Here is a 24,872-nt window from a genome sequence, read left to right as displayed (position 1 = left end):
AGTGACAGGAAGTCTGTGGCAGAGCAGGGACTTGAACCTGGGACTTAAGTCTTAGGCTAGTGCCCTATCTGCTGCACCATCCTGCTTCTGTAAGGCGTAGTGGGGTCCCACTCAGATTAGAAGCTATTTGGGGCAAGGACCAGCATCTTGTTCTGTGTTCGTGCAGCACCTAGCACAGTGGAGACCTAGGCCATGACTGGGGTGCCTAGGCACTATCGTAATACACCTAATAAATAATTTCAGAGTAACAGCCGTGTTAGTCTGTAGCTCACGAAAGCTTATGCTCAAATAAATTGGTTAGTCTCTAAGGTGCCACAAGTACTCCTTTTCTTTTTGCTAATAAATAATGTACAGCACCTAGCACAACGGAGACCTGGGTCATGACTGAGGCTCCTAGGCATTACCCACAATATGAATAATATCAAAAGATGAGAAAATATCTTAAACCAGGCAGAGACCCTACAAATAATGGTGTCACGACTGCATTGGTTCTTAGGTTAGGTGTCCTTATGACTCAAAGGCTGCTGGTTTGATTTATGAGCAGCTGAGTCAGACCTAAGTTATTCTGGGGTGAATCGTGTGTAACCCAGTGTCCAGTATCGTTTCATTCACAGAAACAACCTGGGCCTTCAGTCGCTTCCTCTTTCTCAAGCGACGAACGTTACACTAGACAAACCTGTTAAAAGGCTCTGCCCAGTTTCCTTATTCGCTAAGGAAGTTATTCTCGGCCACCGGTTTATTTTATGAATGAGTCGGCTGAGTTTGCATAACCTGATAAAAGCTCAGGTCGTGGCACCTTCCCCCGCCCCTTCCTCCGGTGATTCAGACCCTCTTGGGTGTGTCCTGTTCCTACAGTACATACATAGCCCATGTCTCAGCTACAGTCCCATCCTGCCCACTCCAGTATCAAACTCGCTGGGAGGCAGGACTCCTGGGTTCTATTTGCAGCTCTGGAGGAAGTGGCAGAGGCGATGCTAGCCCATTGGGGGCCCTCAACGGGAATATTTTTGGGGGGAGCCCCCCCATTGCCCCTCACCCACCTCCTAAAACTACGAATGGTATTTCCATAACTATACCAACACACTTAACTGATAAGCTTGTTAAATAGGGTGAATGGTATTTTGGGGGTAATACTAAAGCGGGTCCCCCGTGAGCCGTTTGGGGCCATAAGCAGTTGCTTAGTCTGCTTATGCCTAGCACCGCCATGGAGGAATGGGGGTCTAGTGGTTAGAGCAGGGAGCCAAGATTCCTGGGTTCTGAGCTCTGATTTTGCACTACCTTACGCTGGGGGCGGGTCGGGCCGGGCAAGACAAAATATGGGGAGCCCAAAGACTGCGTGAAGCAGAACTGAGCATCGGGGTACTTGCAGCTGCTCTGGAAAAGCACCTGACTGCCTGGCCGAGGACTGGGTTTGTAGATAGTCTGAGGGCAGGGATGGGGCCAAGACCCCACGGGGGACAGCTGCTGAGGGGCATGCCTTGCCAGGGGACTAGGCCTAGGAGCAGAGAAGGAAGCCCCATGTGAATGAAGACGCTTGCCCCCATGTGCGAGCCATCTCTGCTGTGGGGAGGCAGAAATGAAATGCTTGAACCTCTCTCTTTCTCCCCCGCGCCTCCCAGTCATGGCTGGCTGAAGCAGAGAGCAGAATGCTGAGTAACCGGCCGGACAGCATCCTGAGACAGAGCCGTCACCTGGACCACGCCACCACCCTGAACAACAACGGCTCCCACGAGAAGGACAGGTGAGGAGGTGAAATGTCCTGCCTCCAGGAGCTAGAGGGAGCAGGCAGCCGTAATACCCAGGTGTGGGTGCTGCTGAATCCTCATCCGCATGTGTGGTTTGGGATCTCTGGGCCGGGTACCGTCTGTCTCGCCAGGGAAGGATTTTTTTTCATTGAACAGAACCCAGGAGTCCTGGCTCCTTAGCTCCCTGTTCTCATCACTAGATCCTGCACCGCTCCCGGAATGGGGATTAGAATTTAGGAGTCCTGGTTGTCAGCCCGCCACCCCCTGCTCTAACCACTAGACGACACTCCTGCTTCTGAACAGCCACACTGGACTCCCTGTGGCTGGAGCTACCCCCAGAAACAATTGCTCACTCTGTGTCATTCCCCCCTCAGCCCTGATGCTACACACTCTGACGACAGCCAAGATGCCCTGAACCAGCCAATCTACACAGAGTTTGATGAGGACTTCGAGGAGGACCTGGCCTCGCCCATCGGCACCTGTGTGGCCATGTACCAGTTTGAAGGTACTTGCCCAAGACACTTCGGAGGCAGGGTCCCAGGTTGGACTACATCTCCCATGATTCACCAGGGTCTTGCCCCTCTTTGACTGAGAAAGCAGTGCATTATGGGAGTCTTGGGCCATGGTGCATCATGGGAAATGAAGTCCCGCTTGGGAGTTGGGCCCAGAAAGGAGAATGAGGCACACCTGAACCATGACTCCCATGAGGCATCATGGCAGCATTTCCTCATAAAAAATATTCTGCTTTTTGGGTAGTTTTTCAACAGAAAATGGACATTTCCATGGGAAGCTGTTACTTAACCTGAAAAATCTCATTTAGTCAAAAACCAGTTTTCTGCTGGAAATTTTTCAACCATCCTTTGCCAGTTCCCCCTCCCTCCACACCCCAGTGCCTGGTGCGCAATGAGGATAACAGTCTTACTAGTGCTGGCTGCTAACAGAGCTCCTCCTTTAGGTCAAACAGTAGGAACCTACTGAAAGGCCTTGAGTTCAAACTCCGCTTAGGGGTTGGAGCCTTCACCGCCAAGCAGGCTACATCTCCAACCCCCTGTTCGGTCCACACCCCCAGGTAGGGGTTTGGCATAAGTTCCCCTCTAACTGCTGTCCACTGGGATATTTCCTGGCTAATGGGGGACAAGGAAGGGTCACTTAGGGTCTGTGTCATTCACCCATGTCTTCCAGTGGAAACTTCCAGCCCCCAGTGGCCTATTGCTGCAGGTGTGATTCCCCCAGGGCTTCTGGGAGCTCTAACATACGGGCCCTCCCATCCCTTCACAGGGATGAGGGAGGGGAACCTAGCTGAGCTCTGAAACGAGCGATTCTTCTCACCCCGTTGCCTGGATTTCCCCCACCCCCTTCCTCCCTCCCTCTCCCCCCCCCCCAGGTTCCAGCGAAGGCACCATCTCCATGACGGAGGGGGAGGAGCTGAGCCTGATGGAGGAGGACAAAGGCGACGGCTGGACCCGCGTGCGGAGGAGCAAAGGCGACGAGGGCTACGTGCCGACGTCCTACCTGCGGGTCACCCTGAACTGAGCGCGGGCCTCCCCGCCCGGCTGGAGAGCGGCAGCCGGCTTGTGGAGCTGCAGGGGGGGCGGCGGGGATTGGAGCAACGCTGCTGGAGCCTGGGGGTTGGGACTCCACGGGTACAGGCTTGGGAGTGGCCCCTGGCCCTGCATAGACAAGTGGCCCTTGTGGGCAAGCAGTGGTGCCCGCTTGCAAAGCAGATCGCCTGTGAGGGGAAGGAGAACCCCCCCCCCCCCCTTCTGCCCAAGCCCCAGCTCTATGGCATTTCGCATTTCAGCACGGCCTCTCGGCTTGCGGGGGGAGGTCGCAGTGGGTGCTGGGGGGAGGGGTGGACTGGGTTTCTGGCTGCTGCCCCTGCATACTCCCATACTGTGCCCCCTCTGTCAGTTCCCCGTGAGTGAGTAACTCAACCTCCTCCTAAAAGCATTTGCTGCACCCTGCCCTCTCCCCTGCTCTTAAGCACCTGGGCTGTGAACCCCACATTTCCCCCAGGGGCGTGGCTGCAATAATCCCTGTGTCCACAAGGGGGTATGGTTCAGATTCCATCCCTCTATACTCAGTGGGGACATGGTTCCCATGCTACCCCCCACCCCCTCCTGGGTGGGGCTCATAGGAGCCTGTTATTATTTCCTCCTGTGGGGGGGGGGCGGCTGCATGAGGTCTTTGGGGTGAAGGGAGCTGCACTGCCTCCTGCTAGTTTAGGGCAAAGGGATCCAGGCTCAATGGGGGTGTGATGAGCAGAGCCTGTATGGAATAGCGGGGCTATGGAATAGAAAGTGCATCGATTCTTCCATGTTCATCACCCTGGCATCTGGGTGTCTTCCAGGTGCATGTTAAGCAGCATGCCGAACCTCAGTCCTGGGTCAGTTGTTGCCTTTCTGGGATTTGAACCCAGGACCTGTGGCTTCCTGCTTAGGCTGGCGCCAGCCCAGATGTTAATGGAACAGAGGTGCCAGCCGGCCGGGAGCCCCCGGGCCTGAACCTCTGGCCATTCTCTGCCAGGGGCCATGGGTGGGAGCGAGTGCCCGTTGCAGCTAATGCCACCAGCTCGAGCGTTGGCCGAGCTCCAGCCCACTTCCCCTTCCGCCGCTGGGGCCACGAAATGCACTTTATTCCCCAGACTCCAAAACTCGCCCAGCCAAGGGGGGAAAAATATGCATAAAGTGCCTGCTGCATAAATGAATCTGTCCCCTGGGGGGGAATGTGGGGGGGTGATCTCGCTGGGGGGGAGCCCAGGGGTCCGCGCTGCAGCCCACCCCTTGTGTGTAATTTTTTTTAGAGGACTCTAATATATTAGCCTTTTATACAGTGACCAATTACTGCTCGTTTTAGCCTATGCCTCAGTTAACCTGTAACATAAGTGTAAATGTCCCAGTGGTCTTGGCGTCTGTTCACCCTACCGGGGGTGGGGGGGGCAGATCCTGTCTCCCCTCCGGTTCTGAGAAGTGGGTCTGGGGGGGGTGTCGCTGTGCTGGAGCCCGTGGCCCCCGAGCCATAGAATGTATTTCCACTGCAGCCTGGTGCCTTTTACACTTTATGTAAATAGTTGATTTCTCTCTCTCCCTTCCCCAGTGCAGTTTTTAAGAAGTTTATAAAAACAGTACAGACTCTGTGGCCTCGGTTTGTTTCGGCCGTGGGAGGGGAGCAGAGCGGTTCGTCCATATTCCAGCGCCACCTAGCCCACCCTGCTCTTAGGGAGAGGGGCGTGGCTAGTTGTGTAGGTTACCGTCCTGTCTAGAAGCCCCCCAGCTGAGAGCAGGACCCCATTGTGGTGGCCCGGGGGCCAGGCATCCGGTCCTCGTCCTCACTAGGGTGAGGTCTACACCACACCCCCTCTGTCGATCTAGGGGGTGTGAAAAATCCACACCCCTGAGCAATGCCGTTATACCGACTTACCCCCTGTGTACACGGCGCTCTGTTGACGGGAGAGTTTCTCCCGGCGCCATGGCTGCTGCCTCTCGGGGCGGAGGCTTAACTACGCCGCCGGGAGCAGCTCCCCTGGCGGGAGAGGAGCGTTTTCACTCCCGCACTACAGCGATGCAGCTGTACGGCGAAGACAAACCCGGAGGGATTCTCATACAGGTGAGGACGCTCTCGTGTGGCCGAGGCAGGGTCTAGTGTTCACAGGTGCTAGCAGGTCCAGCTACAAACTACGGAGGGGCTTAAGGTTTCCCTGAGGCTATGCCCGCTCTTCCCTGGAGCTCCGCCTTGCGTCAGTGTGTTGGCTAACGAGTTAAGGGCGCTTCTTTTTTGCTCGTGTGCTGGAGAGCCTGGATGGGGATGTGGCCCGGGAAGCTTTTAAATGCTATGTAGCTAGTTGAGGCCAGCCCCAGCTTTGGAGGGTTGTTCTGGACTACCTCGGGTGAGGTAAATTACCCTGTCTGCTCATGCGATGTACAGCCCTCTTGCGGCTACCCGGCAGTAAAAATGCATCCTGGTTTTTCAGTGAGGACAGAGCTAAGGAACGATTATCCCTGTTTTTCGCTTGGGGAAACGGAGGAACAGAGGCAGTGACAACCCCCCAGCTGCGCCGTGGTGGACGGGAACACAGGTGGCCTCACAGGGTGCTAGTGGGTTTAGAGTAGGGGGAATTGGCCACCAGGACTCCTGGGTTCCATTAGCAGGGCTAGGCCCAGGGGAGGAGGGGGACTGGGAGTCTGGACTCCTGGGTTCTATTCTCAGCTGTGGGAGGGGCATGGGCTCAAGTAGGTGTGGAGTCCTATCTTTGCCTTCCCTTGATTTTGCTGTGTGACTATCGGCCTGTCTCAGTTTCCCCGTCAGGGACGTGGTACTTTTACTTCCATTCGGAAGTTCTCAATAGTGTGTTAGAGGCAACATTTCAATTGCTAATTTCTGCTAGAGCAGAGCAAGGGGCCAGCCACCCTTGTGCTGTCTCCAGCCACCCCCCTTCTTACTCCACAGTGGATGTGGGGAAGAGAGGGGGACCCCATGAAGGGAAGAGCAGTTTAGTGGAGCTGGAGTGTGCATTGGTTTACAGAGAGCAGGGGGCTTAAATTAACACCCTCACTTGGAGTGGTATGGCTTCCCCTCAGACAAGGGCTTCGCCTGAGTTCAGAGCATCCACACAGGGCTAAGCCCTGTTGTAACTACCCTCGTTTAAATTCCCAGCTTAGGCTCTCATAGGCATAACCCTCCTGGCCAGCCGCTCCTTAGGGCATTGGACGGGCACAGCCTCAGGCTGGTTCCCCTCACATGAGCATAGACTCGGGGGGGGGGGGGGGAGGGCACTGCCTCAAGCTGGTTCCCCTCACATGAGCATAGACTCGGGGGGGACACCACAGCCTGGCTTGGACTGTTCCCCTCTGTGGTGCATTGTCTGGTTTCACTTCCCCACTGCCCTCGGCTGAGGAGCGTGTTGGGGGACCGGGGTGGCGGTGGGGACGCTGCGGGGGTCCTAGTCTAACTCCTGGCCAGCCTCTTCTAGGTCTTCACCCCTTCTGCTCCTGCTGCTGCAGAACTGGCTGCCAAACCCAGGTGTCTCCTGCTGTAACCATTAGGCAATTCTTCACCTCCGGGGCAGAGATAACAGCCTCCTTGCCACCCCTGCTCAGGGGAGCTCCCCCCATGCATTGAGGGCAGCACAAACCTGCTTCATTTCAGGGGAGAAGGGGACAGGGGCAGAGATTTTTAACTTCCTCTAAGCCTCCATTGGTCATTCTAAGGGGGCAGGGCGTGGATTCCCCTTCAGGCTAGGGCACCCCCTGAATGGGGGTATAGGGCCCAGTGGGTGTCTACCGCCCTGCCCTGTCCTGGGAAAGACAACAGCCCTCAAGCCCCAGGCTGAGAGTTCTAGCCCCACTCCTCCTGCACCAGTCCAACTTGCCCTAGGCTGCAACTTAGCCCCCCTCTGCCAGAGCCCCGCATCGCCGCCTCTGCGTAACTGCAGCACCCCAGGACCTGGAGCAACCCTTGCAGCCGTTACCAAAACCAGTTGGAAGGCTTTGGTTTATTACTATTGCTACAACCACCATCCCTCCCACACACGCTTTGCTGGGAGGGGGATTCCCCCCTGCTGCTTTGCTCCCTTTCACCATCTCACACCCTCCCACGCTGGCAAAGAGGCGGGGGAAGCTGCAGCTGCATTGGCATTTTGCATTTAAAAAGCCGTGGGTGCAATGGGTCCACCAATCCTCCTCACTCCTGCAAGCTTCTGCACACGGAGCAGCCGCCTCCAGCAGCAAGGCGCGGGGCAGGGGGGGCTGGTAGAATACTGCCCGGGCGTAAGCCGCTGAAATTTCTGTACCCCCCGTCCTCTGCAGCGGTGGGGCCCAGGAGGCTTTTGGGCTCGGGCTCGTTCCCCTGCCCCCATCCTGCTACCGGCACTGGCGGCCAGGCTAAGGGAGAGATCTCCAGGCAGTGGGGCGCTGTTGCTCCTCCATCCTGTCTTGGCTCTGCAAGCCATTGTTCGTGGGCTGTGCCGTGGCGGTGGAGGAAACTCAGGGCTCCGTTTTCCTCGCTGGTTCTAGTTTCTGGGACAGCACCGTGAGGATGGCGTCGAATTTCCTGTAGCGCTCGGCCCGGTCTGCGGCTGCTCCTTTGCTGCCCCAGAATAAGCGGAGCGCGAACTCGGTTTGGAAAGCTTCGAGGAGCTCCGCCGTGGCTTGGAATCCTAGCAAGAGGAGAGAAGATACCAGGGAAGGGTTGAGAGGTGCAGGAGGGCTGGGGCTCTGGCTCATTCCTTCATAGAGGATCAGGGTTGGAAGGGACCTCAGGAGGTCATCTAGTCCAACCCCCTGCTCAAAGCAGGATCAATCCCCAATTTTTGCCCCAGATCCCTAAATGGCCCTCTCAAGGATTGAACTCACAACCCTGGGTTTAGCAGGCCAATGCTCAAACCACTGAGCTCTCCCTCCCCCCGCCCCTTCCTATGCTGTTTGTGTAATCGCAGGCCCGGGGACTAAGAACTGGCTTTATTGAAGGCGAGACCAAGCTCTACATCCAGTGGGGCTACTCAAACCATTTCCATCACAGCTGGGTTTGAGAATATTACTGTTTGGATCTGCCTCGGCCCTGCCTTGTGGGAGTTGCAGTGCAGTGGCCGCATCTCCACCACCACCTCTAGGGGCAGGGCTCCCTTGTTGGACTACATCTCCCATGATTCACTACAGCATCACTTCATGGTGCAGTAAAGCAATGGCATCATGGGAGTCCCAGGTCAGGGGGGCATCATGGGAGATGTAGTCCAGCTGGGGAATCCAGCCCAGAGACAACGGGGAGCATGAGGAGGTAACCGAACTACAACTCCGCTGAGGCTCTGGAAAACCTTCAGCCTGCCCCAAGCTGGGCTGATAGACACGGCTCCTTGCAGCCCTACCTTGGAGCTTGGCCTCTGCGGTGGCTTTGTACGCCCCGGCGCTGGTGGCAATGGAGCGGGCGGACTCCAGCGTCCGTAAGAGGAGGTCGCAGCTCTCCTCGTGGTCGTCCCAGAGCTGCTCCCCTTCCATGAGGCTGATGAGAGGCAGGAGGTGAGGGATGGCGACCTCTCCGGGGGAGGAGTTCCCTGCAGTAGGGGGACAAGGGGTCAGAGAGCCACCTCCAAGCAGGGTCACGTATCCAGCCTGTGCCTTGGAGGCCAGGCACCCAGCGGGAGCTGGGCCGGCAACCCCAGACATGCACACCGTGGCCGCTCAAGCTGGAAGAACGCTTCAGCAGCAGCTTTTTTATCTCGGGCCCTGGTCTCTGCAAGTCTAGCCACTGGGGTTGATGTATCCGGCAACCAGGCACAGAAGAGGTCTGTCCTAATCACATCCCCCCGCCCCGAAACTGCAGTGGAAGCTGCTCGGATAAATGGGCAACAGCTTCCCCCCCGTGCCCTCCCACATGATTGTAGGTGCTTCCAGCCATCACACGTCACACCTAGCGTTAGTCAGTATGGGGCCTGGAGGGGAGGGTCTAATTCTCTCCCTTCTACCTGAATGATGCTTTGCTGTTGCAGGCTGGGGCTAGAGTAAGAAGGACTGGCCATGGAGGGTGAAATGCAGCCCTGGTGTAAAGGGTGGATCCATGGCCAGCACTGAGGCTCAGTGCAGGGGATGCTGGGAGAAGAAGAAGATTGGATCCCATTTGAGACAGGAATCCTCTCCCCCGCATGGACAGAAAGAAGGGTGTCCACTCTAGCTTAGATACTGACCTGGCACCCACCACCCTAGCAGCTGGGCACCTTCCTGTCATTAATGCATTTATCCTCACCACCCCCAGAGAGGCAGGGCTCTCATCCCCATTGTACAGATGGGGAAACTGAGGCACAGAGGGCCTATGTGATTTGTCCACCGGGCTGCTGGAGCAGAGCCGGGACTTGAAGCTAGTTTTCCCTAGTCTCAGGCCATCACTCTAACCACTGGGAAAGCCATCCTCCTGGACTGGGCCAGGACTCTGGCATAAAAGGGTATTTGTGGGGTGGGGGGGGAAGAGCAGCACATTTAGGGGACCTGTACCATTTGGCATCAGAGGTGGGGGAAGGGGGCCTGGCTTTGAGCCAGCCCAGGCTGGTGGCACACAAACCCAGGTGAGGCCATCCGTCCATACCCCCCTGCCCCAGCCTAATTCCCACCTCTCCAGGTGTCAGCCACCCCCTGCAGCCCTCTCTTCCCGGGGCGAGATTCACCCCCATGATGCTCCCACCATGGCCCCTCCTTGCCCAGGCAGATCCCTCCCCAGCTTGTTTCATCCCCTCTCAGGTCCACGGACTGGGCACCCAGCAGGCCGTGCTTCACCTTCCCCCTGGTTGAGGCGTTTCACGAAGGGCTTGAGGTCCTTCTCGAAGGCGATGGCGCTCTCGGTGTGGGTCTGCCGCAGCTTCTGCCACGTCTGATCCAGCCGCGCAACCTGCAGAGTGGTGGGGGGGGGCAGGGACAGGAGTGAGACATTGGGGGGCGGGCTACGGTGGGTGCCATGCCTTGGGGCAAGCGTCGTGGACCAGACGCAGGCCGCTCGCCAGATGGATGGGAGTCCCGTTCCTTAGGGGTAGATCAAGGCCTATTGGATCCCATTACGATGGAGCGACTCAAGACTGGGCCGGGCACTGCACAGACCAGCTGACCAAGGTCGGGGCCACCTGGTGCCAGGTGTTGCTCAGGTGCTGGCTGAGATCGGGGGGGTCCCCCATGGGCTGGGTGCTGCCCAGACCCATAGGCAGTCCTTGCCCTGAACAGCTCACTGTGAACACGCACAGTGCGGGCAGGGGAAACCGAGGCCCAGAGACGAGAAGCGACTTGTCCAAGGTCACAGGTCTCCCTCGTCCATTAACACGTTACCTCCCCCTAACCCTCCCTCTCCTCCCCACTAATGGGGACCAAGACAGTTCTGCTCCCTCCCGTCTTTTTCCCCAGGGCTCCATCCAGCCACCCAAGCTCCAGGGCTCACAGCCCACCCCGTGACGAGACAATTCCATACGCCCCTCTCTATGGGCCAGCCCGAACCGTCCCCCTCTGTCGGCCTCATCAAGGCTGCCTTACAGGCTGGGGCCAGGGCCAGCCTCCATGGGGAGCAGGAGCTAAGTGTCCCCCCCTCCCCCCCCGGCTCGCCCCCCACCTGGGGCAGCTGCAGGCCCTTCATCACGGCCGACAGAGCAAACAGGTCCCCGGCCGAGCCCTTCAGCTCCACAGCCAGCTGGACGATCTTGTGCAGGGTGCCGGCTCGCTCCGCCACGCCCCCGGTGCAGCCCAGGATGTCCACCGCGATGCCCAGGGCCATGAGATGGTGCCTGGAAGGGACAGAGACACCGCAAGGGGCTGAACCCCACCGCTCGCTAGCAGGGCGGGCGGTGGGCCTGTAGCTGCTCAAGGGAGGCTGGCGTTACCTGGGGCAAGCTAAGCAGGTCTGGGCTTGGGCGTGTGTTAAATGGGAGACCTGCAAGGGAAACACCCCCCTGCGTAACGTGGGGAGGGGCTCAGGAGGGGGAGTGCTCCTTAAAACATAGGTTAACCGCCTACGTGTAAGAAATTAATCCCCCCCCCTTTCCCCCTATGATCTAGATCAGCCAAGCTAAGCCCCAATGCAAACACCCTAGGGTGACAGAAGAATTCTTCCGTTGCCCTAGTTACTGCCGCTGGAGGGGGTGGCTTGGCGATGGGAAAACCCCTTCTGTCGTGCCGGGGGGGGGGGGGGCACGTTGCAGCCGTAGGGCGTGTAGCGTAGACATGCTCTAAGTCCGCGCAGATCCTAATGCCCCAGCATGGTGCTACTGGGGTCTGCTGCAGTGAGTGGGGCTTTCAGGAGGGGGCGCTCTCCCCCTGGCAGCCAGTGCAGACCTCAGTACCACACTGCAGTGCTAGGAGGCGCTCTGCCATCTTTCACCGGAGGCCCCGAGCTTGTCTACACAAACATTTAGTCCCCAGCAAGCTGGGGCTGGGAACTTACCCCAGCCGGCCACGCTCTAAGATCTGGTCTCCACTACACACCTATAACTCCGGCACCCAGGGGTGGGAACTGCCCCCCACCACCAGCCCCCCGGCTGATGCCCCCTGGAAATGTGAGTTGATGCAGTCGAGTTTGAAAGCACATTCACAAGCTGGTACTGCACGTCGCACGTCACCTGGGTGCACAGGGACAGAGCGTGCAGGCCGGGAGGGTGGGGGGTGGGTCGGCTCCCACCCTAGCTTGCCGCAAACTAAATGTTCATGCAGACGAGCCCTTAAGTGCAGTCTTAACCTATTCTGTGGTCAGTAAAGGGCTTTACCCAGCCATGTCCCGGCTAAGTTTTATTCTAACTGTCCCCCGCGGCTTTCACTAGACTCCAGCGCCTCCTCCTGCCAGTGCAAATCCTGCTGAGCTGTTGCGCCACCCTCACGCCCTCACCCAGAGGCAGCCGCATTTCCACACTGCTACACCTCATCCCGCAGCCTCCGTCCCCACACCCTGCTCCCCCAGGCTGGTACCTTTCCAACAGGTCCAGGCGCAGCTGGTGCCCGTGAGGCAGGGTGATCAGCTCCAGACCCGAGCTTACCCCCATCGCTTGCTGCTGCTCCCTGGGCACCCTGGTGATCCTGCTAACCTGGTGCAAGCAACAAACAAGCGCAGGGGTGAGGGCCTGAGATCTGCCGGGACAAAGGGACCCTCCTGCCGGCGGGGGGAGCGAGGTCACTGGGTCCCCCAAGGGACAGGGCCTTTTCTTATTACACTGAGAGCCCCTGGATACTCCGATCCCCCCATTCCACATTTGCTGGGGAGCGAGCAGTACCCCCAGCCAGGCTTAAGCAGGCCCATGCAAAGACCAAGGAGGGAGGGTCCCCGTCGGTCCATAAGCCACCCCCTACTCATCTCCAGGATCGCTGGGCTGCAGGGAGTGGGGATCAGTAGGGGGCGCTCTCCCCACACAGTTATGCTAGGGGGTACTGTGCTACAAAGGAGCAGGGCGGGGGGCTCAGGAGGGGGCACTCTCCCCCCACAGGCAGTGCCGACCCCAACCCGCTATAACTATGCCGATCTCCGACTTCCTGTTCTCCAGGGCTGCTTCCCATCGGAGCTATGGGGCTCCTACCCATTCCCCTTATGGTGGGGGTGGGGACAGTTCCATAGCCCCCGAGATCCCCTACCCCCCCAAGCATTCCCCCACCCCCTCAATATTTAACCCTTTCTACCCACAGGCTGCAGCTTCACTAAGCTGGCAAGGTCTCAGCTCTGGGAAGGGCCAGTGCAATGGGCCCTCTTGGAGGGGGGAGAGTCTGAGAACCACGGGTGGGGCTGGGCATGAGAGGAGAGGAGCTCTCTATGAATTGGGCTGGAGAGGTATGAGATGGGGCCACCCGCGCAGGATAACAAGCCCCCTGAGCTTCCCCCCGGGGGAGAGCGGAGCAGCCGCCGGGCATGGCTGGGGTACAAGTGCACAGACCCCAGTGGCCAGTTTTTACCCCCAGGGTCCGACTGCATTCCCAGGGGGTCCTGGGGTCCAGGGCTGTTAGAGGCAGGGGGTAATGCCACCCACATACCCATGCCGGTCGGGTTTAGCGTCTGGGTGCTGGGTGCCACTGGCTACCATGGCGCTGGTAGCCCGTGATATCCAGGCCAGTGATCCTGTCTGGCCTTAAATGCTATGGCTCTGTGGGGTCTTCCACAAAAAGGATCTCAAAACCTCACAACCAGCTCACCTCCCCGCACCCCACTGCCCTGGAGGGCACTCTCATCCCCCTCACCATACAGATGGGGGAAACTGAGGCACAGGCCATAGTTGCATAGTGAGTTGGCAAGAGAGCTGGGACTGGAACCCAGGAATCCTGGCACCGTGCCCCCCCTAACTATTAGACCCCAGTCCCCTCCGAGAGCTGGGGATAGAATCCAGGAGTCCTGGCTCCCAGCACCCTCCTGCTCTAACCACTACACCCCACTCCCCTCTCAGAACTAGGGATAGAACCCAGGAGTCCTGGCTCCCAGCTCCCCCTTACCAGACAGTCCATGTAGAGGACATGCAGGGCCATGGTCCGGCAGTCATGCCGGGTGAAGAGGTCCTTGAGCCGTTTGAGGGCGCCGGGCTCCAGGGGCTTGTTGTCGGGGGGCAGGAGGAGCGAGGGGAAGCTGTGGGGCTGGAAGGAGGAGGCTGTCTCCAGTAGGGGGCGCACAAAGTCCTCCTCGTAGTGGCGTGGCCGGGGGAGCGGCACCCCCTCATCCTCGAGGAAGCCGAAGGCCGTGTCTGTGGCCCGGGCCCGGCCACGCCACTTCTCCTCGGTGTGCAGCCGAGCCACGTGGCTCCGCAGGCCGGCCGGGGCTTTGGGCACCAGCTCGCAGTAGGTGCTGGGCTGCTCCTGGGGGGCGTCGCCCACCAGCATGGAAGGGGCCCTCAGGGGCTTGGGGGGAGCCCTGGAGTGCAGCTGCCCCTCCGAGCCGCTCAGGGCTGCACCCCCCTCGGGGTCCAGGCACCGGGGGGCGGGGGGCCGCAGCACGGGGTCGCTGCCAGTGCGGAAGACGGGTGAGGGGGGCGGGAGCTTGCTCCATTCCTGGGTGCCGGCTGGAGCTTCCGGGCTGCCTGCAGAAGGAGACAGGACCATGTCAGAGCGGGGAGCGGAGCAGCCGGACACATGGTTCCCACAGAGCCTGGTTCTGATCTCAGCCAGGACTGGTGTGAATCCGGAGTCGCTCCCAAAGGGACAGGGGAGTTACACCGGCGTGAAAGCAGCGGGGTGGCAATCAGAGCGATGGTGATATGTAGCAGGGCCAGATCCCCAGCTGGCAGAAATGGGCTATCGCTCCATTGGAGTCAATGGAGAGATGCAAATTTACACCAGCTTGAGGATCTGGTTTATAAGGAGTCCGTTATTTGGTGTATTACGGTAATGCCTGGGAGCCCTTGTCATGGTCCAGAACCCTGTTGTGCTAGGAACTGTACATTATCTATTAGATGTATTATGGTAGTGTCTAGGCGCCCTGCTCGTGGACCAGGGGTGTGCTAGGCGCTGTACATTATACATAAGAACAGCCACACTGGGTCAGACCAAAGGTCAATCTATCCCAGTATCCTGTCTTCTGACAGCGGCCAATGCCAGGTGCCCCAGAGGGAATGAACAGAACAGGGAATCATCACATGATCCATCCCCTGTCGCCCATTCCCAGCTTCTGGCAAACAGAGGCTAAGGACACCATCCCTGCCCATCCCGGCTAATAGCCATTGATGGACCTACCCTCCATGAACTTATCTAGTTCTTTTTTTAACCCTGTTATAGTCTTGGCCTTCACACCATCCTCCGGCAAGGAGTTCCACAGGTTAACTGTGTGTTGTGTGAAAAAATACTTCCTTTTGTTTGTTTTAAACCTTCTGCATATTAAGGCATCTAATAGATGCATTATGGTAGCACCTAGGAGCCCCGCTAATGGACCAGGAGCGTGCTAGGCACTGTACATTATCTATTAGGTGCATTACGGAACCACCTGGGAGCATTGCACTAGGGGGCTGCACAAATCCTGTTACACCGGCGTAAATCCAGAGGAACTGCATTGAAGGTAGCAGCCAAACCATCCCCTGCCCTGTACCCCCCCAGGTGGTGAAAGGGGTTAATACCCCTCCCCCCAGTGGAGGCAGCCTTTGCCCTCCAGCCCCAGCTCCCACGCACCTGTCCGCAGGTTACTGTCTGACTGTGCCGTGTAGAGCAGGGGGCGCCGGCCCAGCTGATCCAGCCCGGTGGGCTGGCTCCCGCTCCTGTCTTTCACCCTGCAGGGAGAAGCGGCGACACTGTGAGCCCCCGGCCGCTGCAGACCCCCAAGCTGCAAAGGACCCACGCCCAGAATGAAGGGGATGCCGGAGTAATGTGCCCAGCTGTTGGATCGGGGATCCTGCCCTCCGTGCCAGGGCTGGGCTGCTTCATGGAACGTGATCATTCGTGGGGAAGCCAGTTTGGAGCCCGAGTCACTCGTGTGAGTCATGCACGGCACCAGGGACCGGCCTTTCAGACCCAGCCCACAGCGCGGGGGGCAGTTTGGCAGACACAGGGTTAATAATGAGGGCAGCCCCTATCCCCCTGGGTTCGGAAAGCACTTAGCAAGGAATTTAGCATCACAACCCATCTCCAGGTGAGAAGATCAGAAGACCCACTTCACTGATGGGAAAACTGAGGCAAGGAAAGGGGAACGGGCTTCCCCCGAGGTCACATTGTGACTCTATGGTACAGCGGGAATAGAATCCAGGAGTCCTGACTCCGAGTCCTCCCTGTTCAAACCCACAACCCCCCCCACTCCCCTCCCAGGGCTGGGAACCGAACCCAGGCGTCCTGACTCCCTGCCCTTCCCTGGCTCTAACCACTAGACCCCACCTCCCTCCTGGAATTGAGCGGAGAACCCAGGAGTCCGGACTCCCAGCCCCAGCTCTAACCAGCGCCATTTCCCATCCCAGCGCTCACCGGAGCAGGTTCCCCTCTGTCGGCATCTCCCCAGCGGTGAGTCTGTGGCGGCCGAGTCTCTGGGCAGGAGCCGCGTCCCCCTCGGCCGGCTCCTGCTCGTCCAGACGGGGCTGGCCGGTGGCCCCGTAGCACTCTTGCAGCCAGCGCAGCGGCACGTCCCGGTTGAGGGGCCGAGAGACCACGGCGCCCGAGGTCTCTGAGATGGGCTTGCAGTTGCCCACGTAGAAGCGCACCAGGGCCGGCACGTTGTCAAACTGGTCCTGCTCGAACTGGAAGAGGGTGCGGGAGTAGCCCTGGCGAGGGCGCAGCACCACCCGGATGATCTTGAAGTGCAGGGTCTCGCCCCGCCAGCGGCAGGACAGCACATAGTCCCCCTGGCTGGAGCCTGAGTCCCGGATCAGGAAATCCCCGTCCTCCCCCAGCAGGGACTCGGCCTCCTGGGGAGACAAGGGCTGTTCATTGGCGGGGATGGCAGGCAGCGGGACTAGTGGTTAGAGCGGGGGGGGCTGGGAGACAGGACTCCTGGGTTCCTTTTCTGGCTCTGGGAGGGGAGCGGGGTCTAGTGGTTAGAGCGGGGGCAGGGAGACAGGACTCCTGGGTTTCATTCCTGGCTCTGGGAGGGGAGTGGAGTCTAGTGGTTAGAGCGGGGGCAGGGAGACAGGACTCCTGGGTTCCTTTTCTGGCTCTGGGAGGGGAGCGGGGTCTAGTGTTTAGAGCAGGGGCTGGGAGACAGGACTCCTGGGTTCCTTTTCTGGCTCTGGGAGGGGAGTGGGGTCTAGTGGTTAGAGCAGGGGCTGGGAGACAGGACTCCTGGGTTTCATTCCTGGCTCTGGGAGGGGAGTGGGGTCTAGTGGTTAGAGTAGGGGCTGGGAGACAGGACTCCTGGGTTTCATTCCCGGCTCTGGGAGGGGAGCGGGGTCTAGTGGTTAGAGCAGGGGCTGGGAGACAGGACTCCTGGGTTCCTTTTCTGGCTCTGGGAGGGGAGCGGGGTCTAGTGTTTAGAGCAGGGGCTGGGAGACAGGACTCCTGGGTTCCTTTTCTGGCTCTGGGAGGGGAGTGGGGTCTAGTGGTTAGAGCGGGGGGGTGCTGGGAGTCATGACTCCTGCTTTCCATTTCTGGCTCTGGGAGGGGAGTGGGGTCTAGTGGTTAGAGCGGGGGGGAGGGGGGCTGGGAGTCAGGACTCCTGGGATCCATCCCTGGCTCTGTCACTGACTTTCTGTGTGACCTTGGCCAAGTCACTTCCCCTCCCTGCACTTCTGGGTCCCCCTCCGTAAACCAGGGATACCGAGCCTCCTGGGCTGGTGGGACTGAGCTCCATGGGATCTATGCCCCAGCCAGGGCAATGGGGCCTGACCTCAGCTGGGGCCTCTGGGCACTACCATAATACGCCTAATAGATCGGAATCGTGGGTACCTCCCGTGGCAGGCAGCCGTGGTACCACGCGTGGCTCCGCAGCTCCTCCGTGCTGAGCTTCAGCTCTTCCTCCAGCTCCTTCCTGAGCTTCTCCTTGGCCAACTCCATGGTCACCTCTGCGTAGGCCTCCTGGGCGGCAAAGGGTCACAGGTCAGCAGCAACATCTTCCTCCCAGCAACTGGTTTAGTGCCCCCCTCTCCCCGCCCCCCGGACTCTGACCTCCCGTCCCGTCCCCCCCAGACCCACGCAGCCTGATCTCTCCCAGCCTCTGACCTCAGGACAGGGCAGTGTCATAGAATCACAGACTATCCGGGTTGGAAGGGACCACAGGAGGTCATCGAGTCCCACCCCCTGCATGTCCATACCCCCGTTGAGATCAGAGCCCCGCTGTGCCGGACACTGCAGACAACGAGAAATAGACAAAATGGTAAAATGCAGGATACCAATCCTTCCTCTCGCTGTGTCTCTTTAGTCTGTGAGCTCTTCAGGGCAGAGACGCTCTTCAGGGCTGAGCAGCACCCGGCATGGCCGGGGCACCCCCAATCTCAACTGGGGCCTGCACAGCACCCAGCCCGATGGCAGGGGGAGCCTCTAGACCAGGCGTTCTCAACTTTTTCCTTTGTGAGGCCTCCCCAACATGCTATAAAAACTCCACGCCGCCCCCCGCCCCCCATGCCACAGTAACTGATTTCCTGAGAACCACGGCTCTAGAACCTACTGTCAGATCACCACTAAGGTTGCGGTTGGCGCCCGGGATGGCTGTGCAAAGAGGGGGAAGATGAGGGGAAGACGATAAGACGGGGGGAGTGGAAAGAGCAAAGTGCCAAAAGCAGCCATGGCATGTAACCCTCTCCGATCCCTTTACCCAGCGAGGAGCCTGGCTGTTCACCCGGCCCCGGAGGAGTCTAGTCCTCAGGATCAGATCCTCCTGTCCCAACGGTGGCTCCTCCGGACTGCCTGCTCGGGGCGGTTCCTTCCGGTTCACGCAGCTCCTTGCCTAGGCAGGTTATCAGACGCCGAGCACACCTTGGGATGCTTGGGCTCTGAGTCAGCGGCACTGGGAGCCCGCCAGCAGCCCGTGACCCTGGCAGGCCGGAAGAGTTCCAGCCCAGCGAGCGGGCCCCGTGGTGCAGCTCCAACCGGCTGGCGTGCAAGAGCTCTCAGCACAGGGGACGGGGCCGTTCGATACAAGTCTGCGCTCCTGCTTATGGAGGAGAGGGAGAGGGCACTGCAGGAGCTGGGGGTTTGCCCTGCAGCCAGCATGCGCCCCACAAGGTCACTGCACCCTGGTTGCGTGTGTGCCTCAGTTTCCCCTCCTCCTTCACCGTGGTGGCACTCAGAGACCATGGCAACTGGGAACAGAATGCAGGAGTCCTACTCCCCAGCCCGCCTGGCGCTCCCCTTCCAGAGCTAGGACTCCTGGGTTCTAATTCAGTCTCCCCACCGACCACTACACCCCACTGCCCTCCCAGAGCCTGGTTAATTCATCTTACTGAACAGAAAACAGTCACCTTCAGCCCTTGGATCCAGGATCCCCACGTCCGTCTAGTCCTTTCCTAGGGCTTCGGTCACCCTCGGATCAGGACCCCCTGCTACCCTTGCTGCTGGACTCCTGTCCCTGCTCCTGCTGTGACTTCCCCCAGCCCCCACAAGCACCCCGTCTCCTCCACCCACCCCGGACACCCAGCCTCTTCTACTTACAGAGACCCCCAATAAGTCACATGACTCTTCACAGCTGTGGTCCCTCCAGTTAGGGGCTGCACCTTGGGGCTCCCAGTCCCTGCTGGGAGGGGCTGGGACTGGAGTGGCCTTGAGCACCTCCCACAGCCAGCGCTCCTGCCCCGCTCCCCACAGCACCCCCTGCTGGGAGAGACTGGGACTGGAGTAGCCAGGAGCTCCCACGACAGCCAGCGCTCCTGCCCCGCTCTCCACAGCGCCCCCTGCTGGGAGAGACTGGGACTGGAGTAGCCAGGAGCTCCCACGACAGCCAGCGCTCCTGCCCCGCTCCCCACAGCGCCCCCTGCTGGGAGAGGCCAGGGCTGGGGTAGTCAGGAGCTCCCACGACAGCCAGCGCTCCTGCCCCGCTCCCCACAGCGCCCCCTGCTGGGAGAGGCCAGGGCTGGGGTAGCCAGGAGCTCCCACGACAGCCAGCGCTCCTGCCCCGCTCCCCACAGCGCCCCCTGCTGGGAGAGGCCAGGGCTGGGGTAGCCAGGAGCTCCCACGACAGCCAGCGCTCCTGCCCCGCTCCCCACAGCGCCCCCTGCTGGGAGAGGCCAGGGCTGGGGTAGCCAGGAGCTCCCACGACAGCCAGCGCTCCTGCCCCGCTCCCCACAGCGCCCCCTGCTGGGAGAGGCCAGGGCTGGGGTAGCCAGGAGCTCCCACGACAGCCAGCGCTCCTGCCCCGCTCCCCACAGCGCCCCCTGCTGGGAGAGGCCAGGGCTGGGGTAGCCAGGAGCTCCCACGACAGCCAGCGCTCCTGCCCCGCTCCCCACAGCGCCCCCTGCTGGGAGAGGCCAGGGCTGGGGTAGCCTACATTTCCTACCGTGGTACTTCTACAACAGAGGCAGCAGAGGGATCCCAAACTCGGTGGGTCACTGAGGCTCACCCAGGCCCTTTGGCCCCAAACACCGTCCTTCCCTGTGGCCTGGGTGCGTCTCCACGACGGGCACCCTAGAGCAGTGGTTCTCAACTCGGGGGGCTGCGAGCCGGTTTCAGCAGGGCCCGCCAAAACAAACCAGAGCGGGGCCGGCGTTCAACTGGCTGGGGCCCAGGGCAGGAAGCCCAAGCCCGAGCCCCACCACCTGGGGCTGAAGCCGAAGCCCGAGCAACTTAGCATCACGGGGGCTCCCCTGTGGGGCGTGGGGCCCCGGGCAATTGCCCTGCTTGCTACCCTCTGACCTCCGCCCTGTCTTTTAATCTACCGGATATGCAGAAAAACCCTTGTGACGCAGGTGGGCCGTGGAATTTGTATAGCATGGGGCAGGGGGAGAGGGGAAGGGGGCTCGGAAAGAAAAAGCTTGAGAACCCCTGTCTAGACTTAGCGCATCTCTGCACCCGCAGGTACCACAACCAAGCCGGACGGACGCTCTACCCCCTTTAGACGACATCAGACAGCCGCCAACTGGGATTCTGGTCTGAAGCCTCCTCGCAGGGGACTAGGCGCCCGCAAAGCCTGCTTGCCTCGAATGCAATTAACAAGGACAGGCCCATCCGGCACAAGGATGCTGCTGGGCGAAAGAGGAGCGATTGCCGTTTAACCCGCTTCCTCGGCCCAACAAGCTAGAGGCCCAAAATGATCAGGGCATGGGGACATGCCCAGATGACCCCGGCAGGTAATGCACGCTCCGTGCTGCAGAAGGTGGCAAATCCCGTCACTTCCCAGGTCCCTGCCAATCCAGGGCAGGGGGGGGGAATTCCTGCCTGACCTCAGATCTGGCCATCAGTTTGACCCTGAGCAGGTGAGCAAGACCCACCAGCCAGACATCTCTGGACCTCCTCAGAGCACCGGTCCCCGTGGTGTCCCATCTCCAGCTGTGGGGTGCTGCAGCATGGGCCCCCCGCCCCAGCTCTGGCATCAGAAAAGCTCTACCTCCAGACCTGATCCCACTCAGTGGGCATTCTGCAGCTGATGGCAACAGGTCTAGGATCAGGCCCTGAGTGTGGGCAGCGGTCCGTTCTCTTGACTCCCAGCCCCATGCATTAGCTACCCGAGCGTCCACACCACTCACACGTGGGACTGGGAGGGAGCATTTTCCCACATGGGCACAAACATGTGGCACAATGGCCTGCAATTTAGGACCCCACAGTCCTAATTTGGACCTCAGGCTGTCCCTGGAGACCTAAAGGATGGTGACTCACCCCCTGGGCCGCCATCCTGCAGATGCCAGGATGCTCTGCCCCCCCTGAATCTTGACACCGGGTTCCCACAGGAGGGACACAAGCCCATATGGAACAGGGCTCAGACCCACCCCTTCATTCAACACAGGTGCTGCTGAGCTGCCAAGGGTGGGCACCAGCTGCTACAGACCTGCGCTGGAATCAGAGAGGAAAAGGCTCCAAGAGGAATGATGTTCCAATAATTTGGGCCCTAGCCTAGGACTTGGGAGACCCACGTTCTAATCCCTGCTCTGCCACAGACTCCCAGGGTGACCTTCGGCAAGTCACGTAGCCTCTCTGAGCCTCAGTTTCCCCATTTGTACAATGGGGGTACCAGCAGTGTCCTGTCTCAGATGAAGAGTTGGGAGGATAAATGTATTAAAGCCGGTGAAGGGCTTTGAGATCTGCTTGTGAAAAGCACCGTGTTAGAGCTCTGATTATATCCCCTGCTCAGCCAGCCAGCCCTCTGCTTTTTTCCTTTGATCTTTGCAGCAGAGCTCCCAAGACAAAATTCCTGCCAAGGTCAGGGACAGGCCCCCGTCTACAGAAGGGCTGAGCCCCCTACACCAGAGCCAGCCAGTGCAGCTTCCCAGCTCTGTAAATCACAAGCCCAGATCTGACATGACCTCCCCCGTGGCTAATTCCCCCTCACTGTTAAAAATGTGATTCTTATTTGCAGCATGAATTTGTCTGGCCTCAGCTTCCAGCCGCTGCATCTCTTCCTGCTAAATGTCAGAGCTGCCTAGCATAGGTGCTTCTAAGCTGTGATCAAGTCACCTCTTAACCGAAACAAATCAGGCTGCTTAATTCTCTCAGAGTCAGGCCAGTTTGAAAAAAGAAAAGGAGGACTTGTGGCACCTTAGAGACTAACCAATTTATTTGAGCATAAGCTTTCGTGAGCTACAGCTCACTTCATCGGATGCATACTCCTTTTCTTTTTGCGAATACAGACTAACACGGCTGTTACTCTGAGGCCGGTTTGAATCACTCTGATCAAGGGATACAAGAATCTACGACGTACAGGCAACTCCGGGGCCTCACGTGAGGGGATGCCCAGTCTGACGGGGCATCCAACCCGCTAGGACCATTCACCACTGGGTCTCCACCCTCCAGGGCTCACGCCAACCCCCCGCAGAGATGCTTCCTCCTAAAAGGGGATGAGATTCAGATCAAAAGCCCCCTGGGAAGAAACTGAATGGCGAGTCAAGTGAGATGAAAGAAGGGGCGGCTCCCAAGCTCTTGGGCCCAGACCCGGAGCCCTGGTGTCTTCATCAGCAAAGAATTAAAGAGACAGATAAAAAATCACAGGGAGATGATGACACATGCTGGGTCCTGATCTTTATCCGTGGGGCAGACCAAATAAGCAGCTAAGCCAGGTGCGTGCACCAGTCAAGCTCCACGGAGAATGGGGAGACGCAGGGTCGGGCTCTGGCCTCGGCTAGGGTGGTGTAAATCCAGAGTCACTTCAGTGACATCCCCGGATTGACACTATTGTCTGGATCTAATGCAACAGGGACCGGGGGGTTGGGGGGGCTGGAGGGGATACCAGGCTGGCTGTGACAGCTCAGACCAATGGGCCCATCAAGGGTGAGGCAATACTGAGCTAGATGGGTCCATGGAGCTGATCCAGGGTGGGGCGGGCAGGATACTGAGCTAGATGGTCCCATTGGCCTGACCTGGCACCATGGGGTGGGGAGGGAGGAGGTGGGATACCGGGCTAGATGGGCTCATTGGCCTGATCCTGCAGGACAGTCCCTGAGTCCTGGCCCCTGAACTCCATGGCACTAGGTGAGCGGCAATGCAGGGGCCTGGTGATGCTGTAGTTTTCCTGGCTCTCATCACCCTTCTAATCCCCCAGCGCAGCCCCACTGGACGGGAGCTGCACGCCTGGCTCAGGACATGGAAACCCTGGCCCTGTGGCTCCATCCCTGGGAATCCAAACACAAAGGGCTGGGCGGCCACACAATGGGGAGGAAATCCTCCACCCTGGCGTGCTTCCCCCCCCACCCCGCCGGCCATTGCAGGCCCGGTTTGCTGGAACAGCACCAGCGCTGAGGCAGGCTCAGGGATTGGATCCTCCTCCCACACTCCCTGGGGAACTCAGCCGGTGTAAATCAGCCACGACTTCAAAGGAGCAGAGCCAGTTTACACCAGCTGGGGATCTGGCCCCATCAACTCCCGCGGAGCAACGCCCATCTACCCGGGGCCCAAAAGGAAAACTGGCAAAGGGAACGGACACCAACGACTGGACGACTGCCAGGGAAGGAAGCCGGTCACCCGAAATAAGTGACGTGACGTGTATTTGTTCCGATCAGCCACGGCCCACCACCACCAGTGAAGCCTGTGGGACTCACCCCTGCCAGGGCTCCGTGGGCACCGCGGGCCACCTGACCGCAGCATAGGCAGGACACATGCTGGCCACGTGCTGATTTCAGATACCCCAGGGTAAATCCAGGGTCCCCCTCCGACTGCCACGGGGTCGGGGCTGAACCAGCCCCTACACCCCCCAATTGTCTTGCCCGCAGACAGATCATCACGCAGCCAAAGCCCCTTTTCCAAGGGCTAGATAAGGGGGGTTGTGCTTTTAAGCCAGCTGTAGGGTGTGTGTGTGTGTTTGTGTGTGTGTTGGGGGGTAACCAACAAACAAAGGGTGTTGGGGTGTGGGCAGGGTATGCAGGGGATTTAGGGAGAGCTCCAGTCTCTCTGGGGAAACAGTCTGAAAAACGGCGATGGGGAACAGAGAGAAGATTCCCCCTAGGCTCCGAGGGGTGGGGGAGAAGGTCTTTGCTAACATACTCCCCGCAAACAAATCTCCTCCCACCCCTGTAACTGGGTACCCCATCAGGGCAGGAGCCAGTGGGAACGTCTCCCATGTCACTGCCAGGGCAGGGGTCCCCAGAGTAGATTCCCCCCTCCCAGATCCTGGCCACCTCTTATTGGGCTGCACCCCCTCCAGATCTCCCCTCAAGGCCCTGGATAGCTGCCCCCCATCCTGGCCACCTCTTATAGGGTAGGGCTCCCCCCGCTAGATCTCACCTCCAGGACACCCCCGCCATCTGGATCTCCTCCTATGGGCAAGGTCCCCTCCCCCCGCACCTCACCTCCCGGGCAGTCCCCCACCCCATCTGGCTCCTTTCCTTTCCTATAGGGCAGGGCACCCACCCAGATCTCACCTCCAGGATACACCCCCCCCCCCGATTCTAGCCGCTCCCCCAAACAGAAGCAACGGGTCCCCTGCAGCCCCCCCCCGCAGGGCTCCCCCTTCCTGGCCACCCCCAGCCAGGGCAGGCGCAGGGGTGGGTGTCCAATGTCTCTCCCGTACCTGAGCGGTTGGGGCGCAGCGCTTGGGGGTCCCGTGCGCGGCTCCGGCTCCCTCCAGCCCCGGCAGGTCCCCGCCAGCCCCGGGCTCGCCGCTCTCCCCATTCCGCACATTCCAGCGCCCGGCAGCGGCTCCGCCCAGGGCCCGGACCCA

General features: G+C 59.6%; 2 protein-coding genes across 5 annotated transcripts in view; one reads left to right on the top strand and one right to left on the bottom strand.

Annotated features, from left to right (window-relative positions):
* Positions 1-4,879, top strand: part of TRIP10 (thyroid hormone receptor interactor 10) — a 74,551-nt gene extending 69,672 nt beyond the window's left edge. For both annotated transcript variants that reach the window (XM_084610291.1, XM_084610290.1), the window contains 3 exons: positions 1,620-1,741; positions 2,120-2,250; positions 3,130-4,879. In XM_084610291.1, coding sequence (XP_084466417.1) covers positions 1,620-1,741; positions 2,120-2,250; positions 3,130-3,278 — 402 coding nt within the window. In that variant the 3' untranslated portion in view covers positions 3,279-4,879. The remainder of the gene's footprint in view (positions 1-1,619; positions 1,742-2,119; positions 2,251-3,129) is intronic.
* Positions 4,880-5,031: 152 nt separating this feature from the next.
* SH2D3A (SH2 domain containing 3A) lies at positions 5,032-24,853 on the bottom strand. Of its 3 annotated transcripts, XM_084610286.1 has the most exons (11): positions 24,723-24,832; positions 17,798-17,923; positions 17,525-17,653; positions 16,112-16,548; positions 15,329-15,426; positions 13,670-14,247; positions 12,167-12,282; positions 10,821-10,992; positions 10,004-10,115; positions 8,605-8,790; positions 5,032-7,899 (listed from the first exon to the last, which is right to left on the bottom strand). In XM_084610286.1, the coding sequence occupies exons 2-11, from the start codon at positions 17,885-17,887 to the stop codon at positions 7,727-7,729; spliced, it is 2,091 nt and encodes a 696-aa protein (XP_084466412.1). In that variant the 5' UTR covers positions 17,888-17,923; positions 24,723-24,832; the 3' UTR covers positions 5,032-7,726. The 3 variants fall into 3 exon arrangements, with proteins under 3 accessions (XP_084466412.1, XP_084466413.1, XP_084466414.1); XM_084610287.1 differs by lacking the exon at positions 17,798-17,923 and having other exon boundaries at positions 24,723-24,853; XM_084610288.1 differs by lacking the exons at positions 17,798-17,923; positions 24,723-24,832 and adding an exon at positions 18,390-19,133.
* Between the last annotated feature and the right edge of the window lie 19 nt (positions 24,854-24,872).

Source organism: Lepidochelys olivacea (assembly GCF_965140295.1).
Source record: "Lepidochelys olivacea isolate rLepOli2 genome assembly, chromosome: 20".
Lineage (NCBI taxonomy): Eukaryota > Metazoa > Chordata > Testudines > Cheloniidae > Lepidochelys > Lepidochelys olivacea.
This window is presented reverse-complemented; position numbering and strand designations above follow the sequence as displayed.

Coding starts and splice junctions, on each gene's coding strand:
- SH2D3A (XM_084610286.1), bottom strand. CDS start 17,887: ATGGACATGCAGGGGGTGGGACTCGATGACCTCCTGTGGTCCCTTCCA. Junction 17,654..17,797: donor TGACACTGCCCTGTCCTGAG/GTCAGAGGCTGG, acceptor TTTGCCGCCCAG/GAGGCCTACGCAGAGGTGAC. Junction 14,248..15,328: donor AGACAGTAACCTGCGGACAG/GTGCGTGGGAGC, acceptor CTCCTTCTGCAG/GCAGCCCGGAAGCTCCAGCC.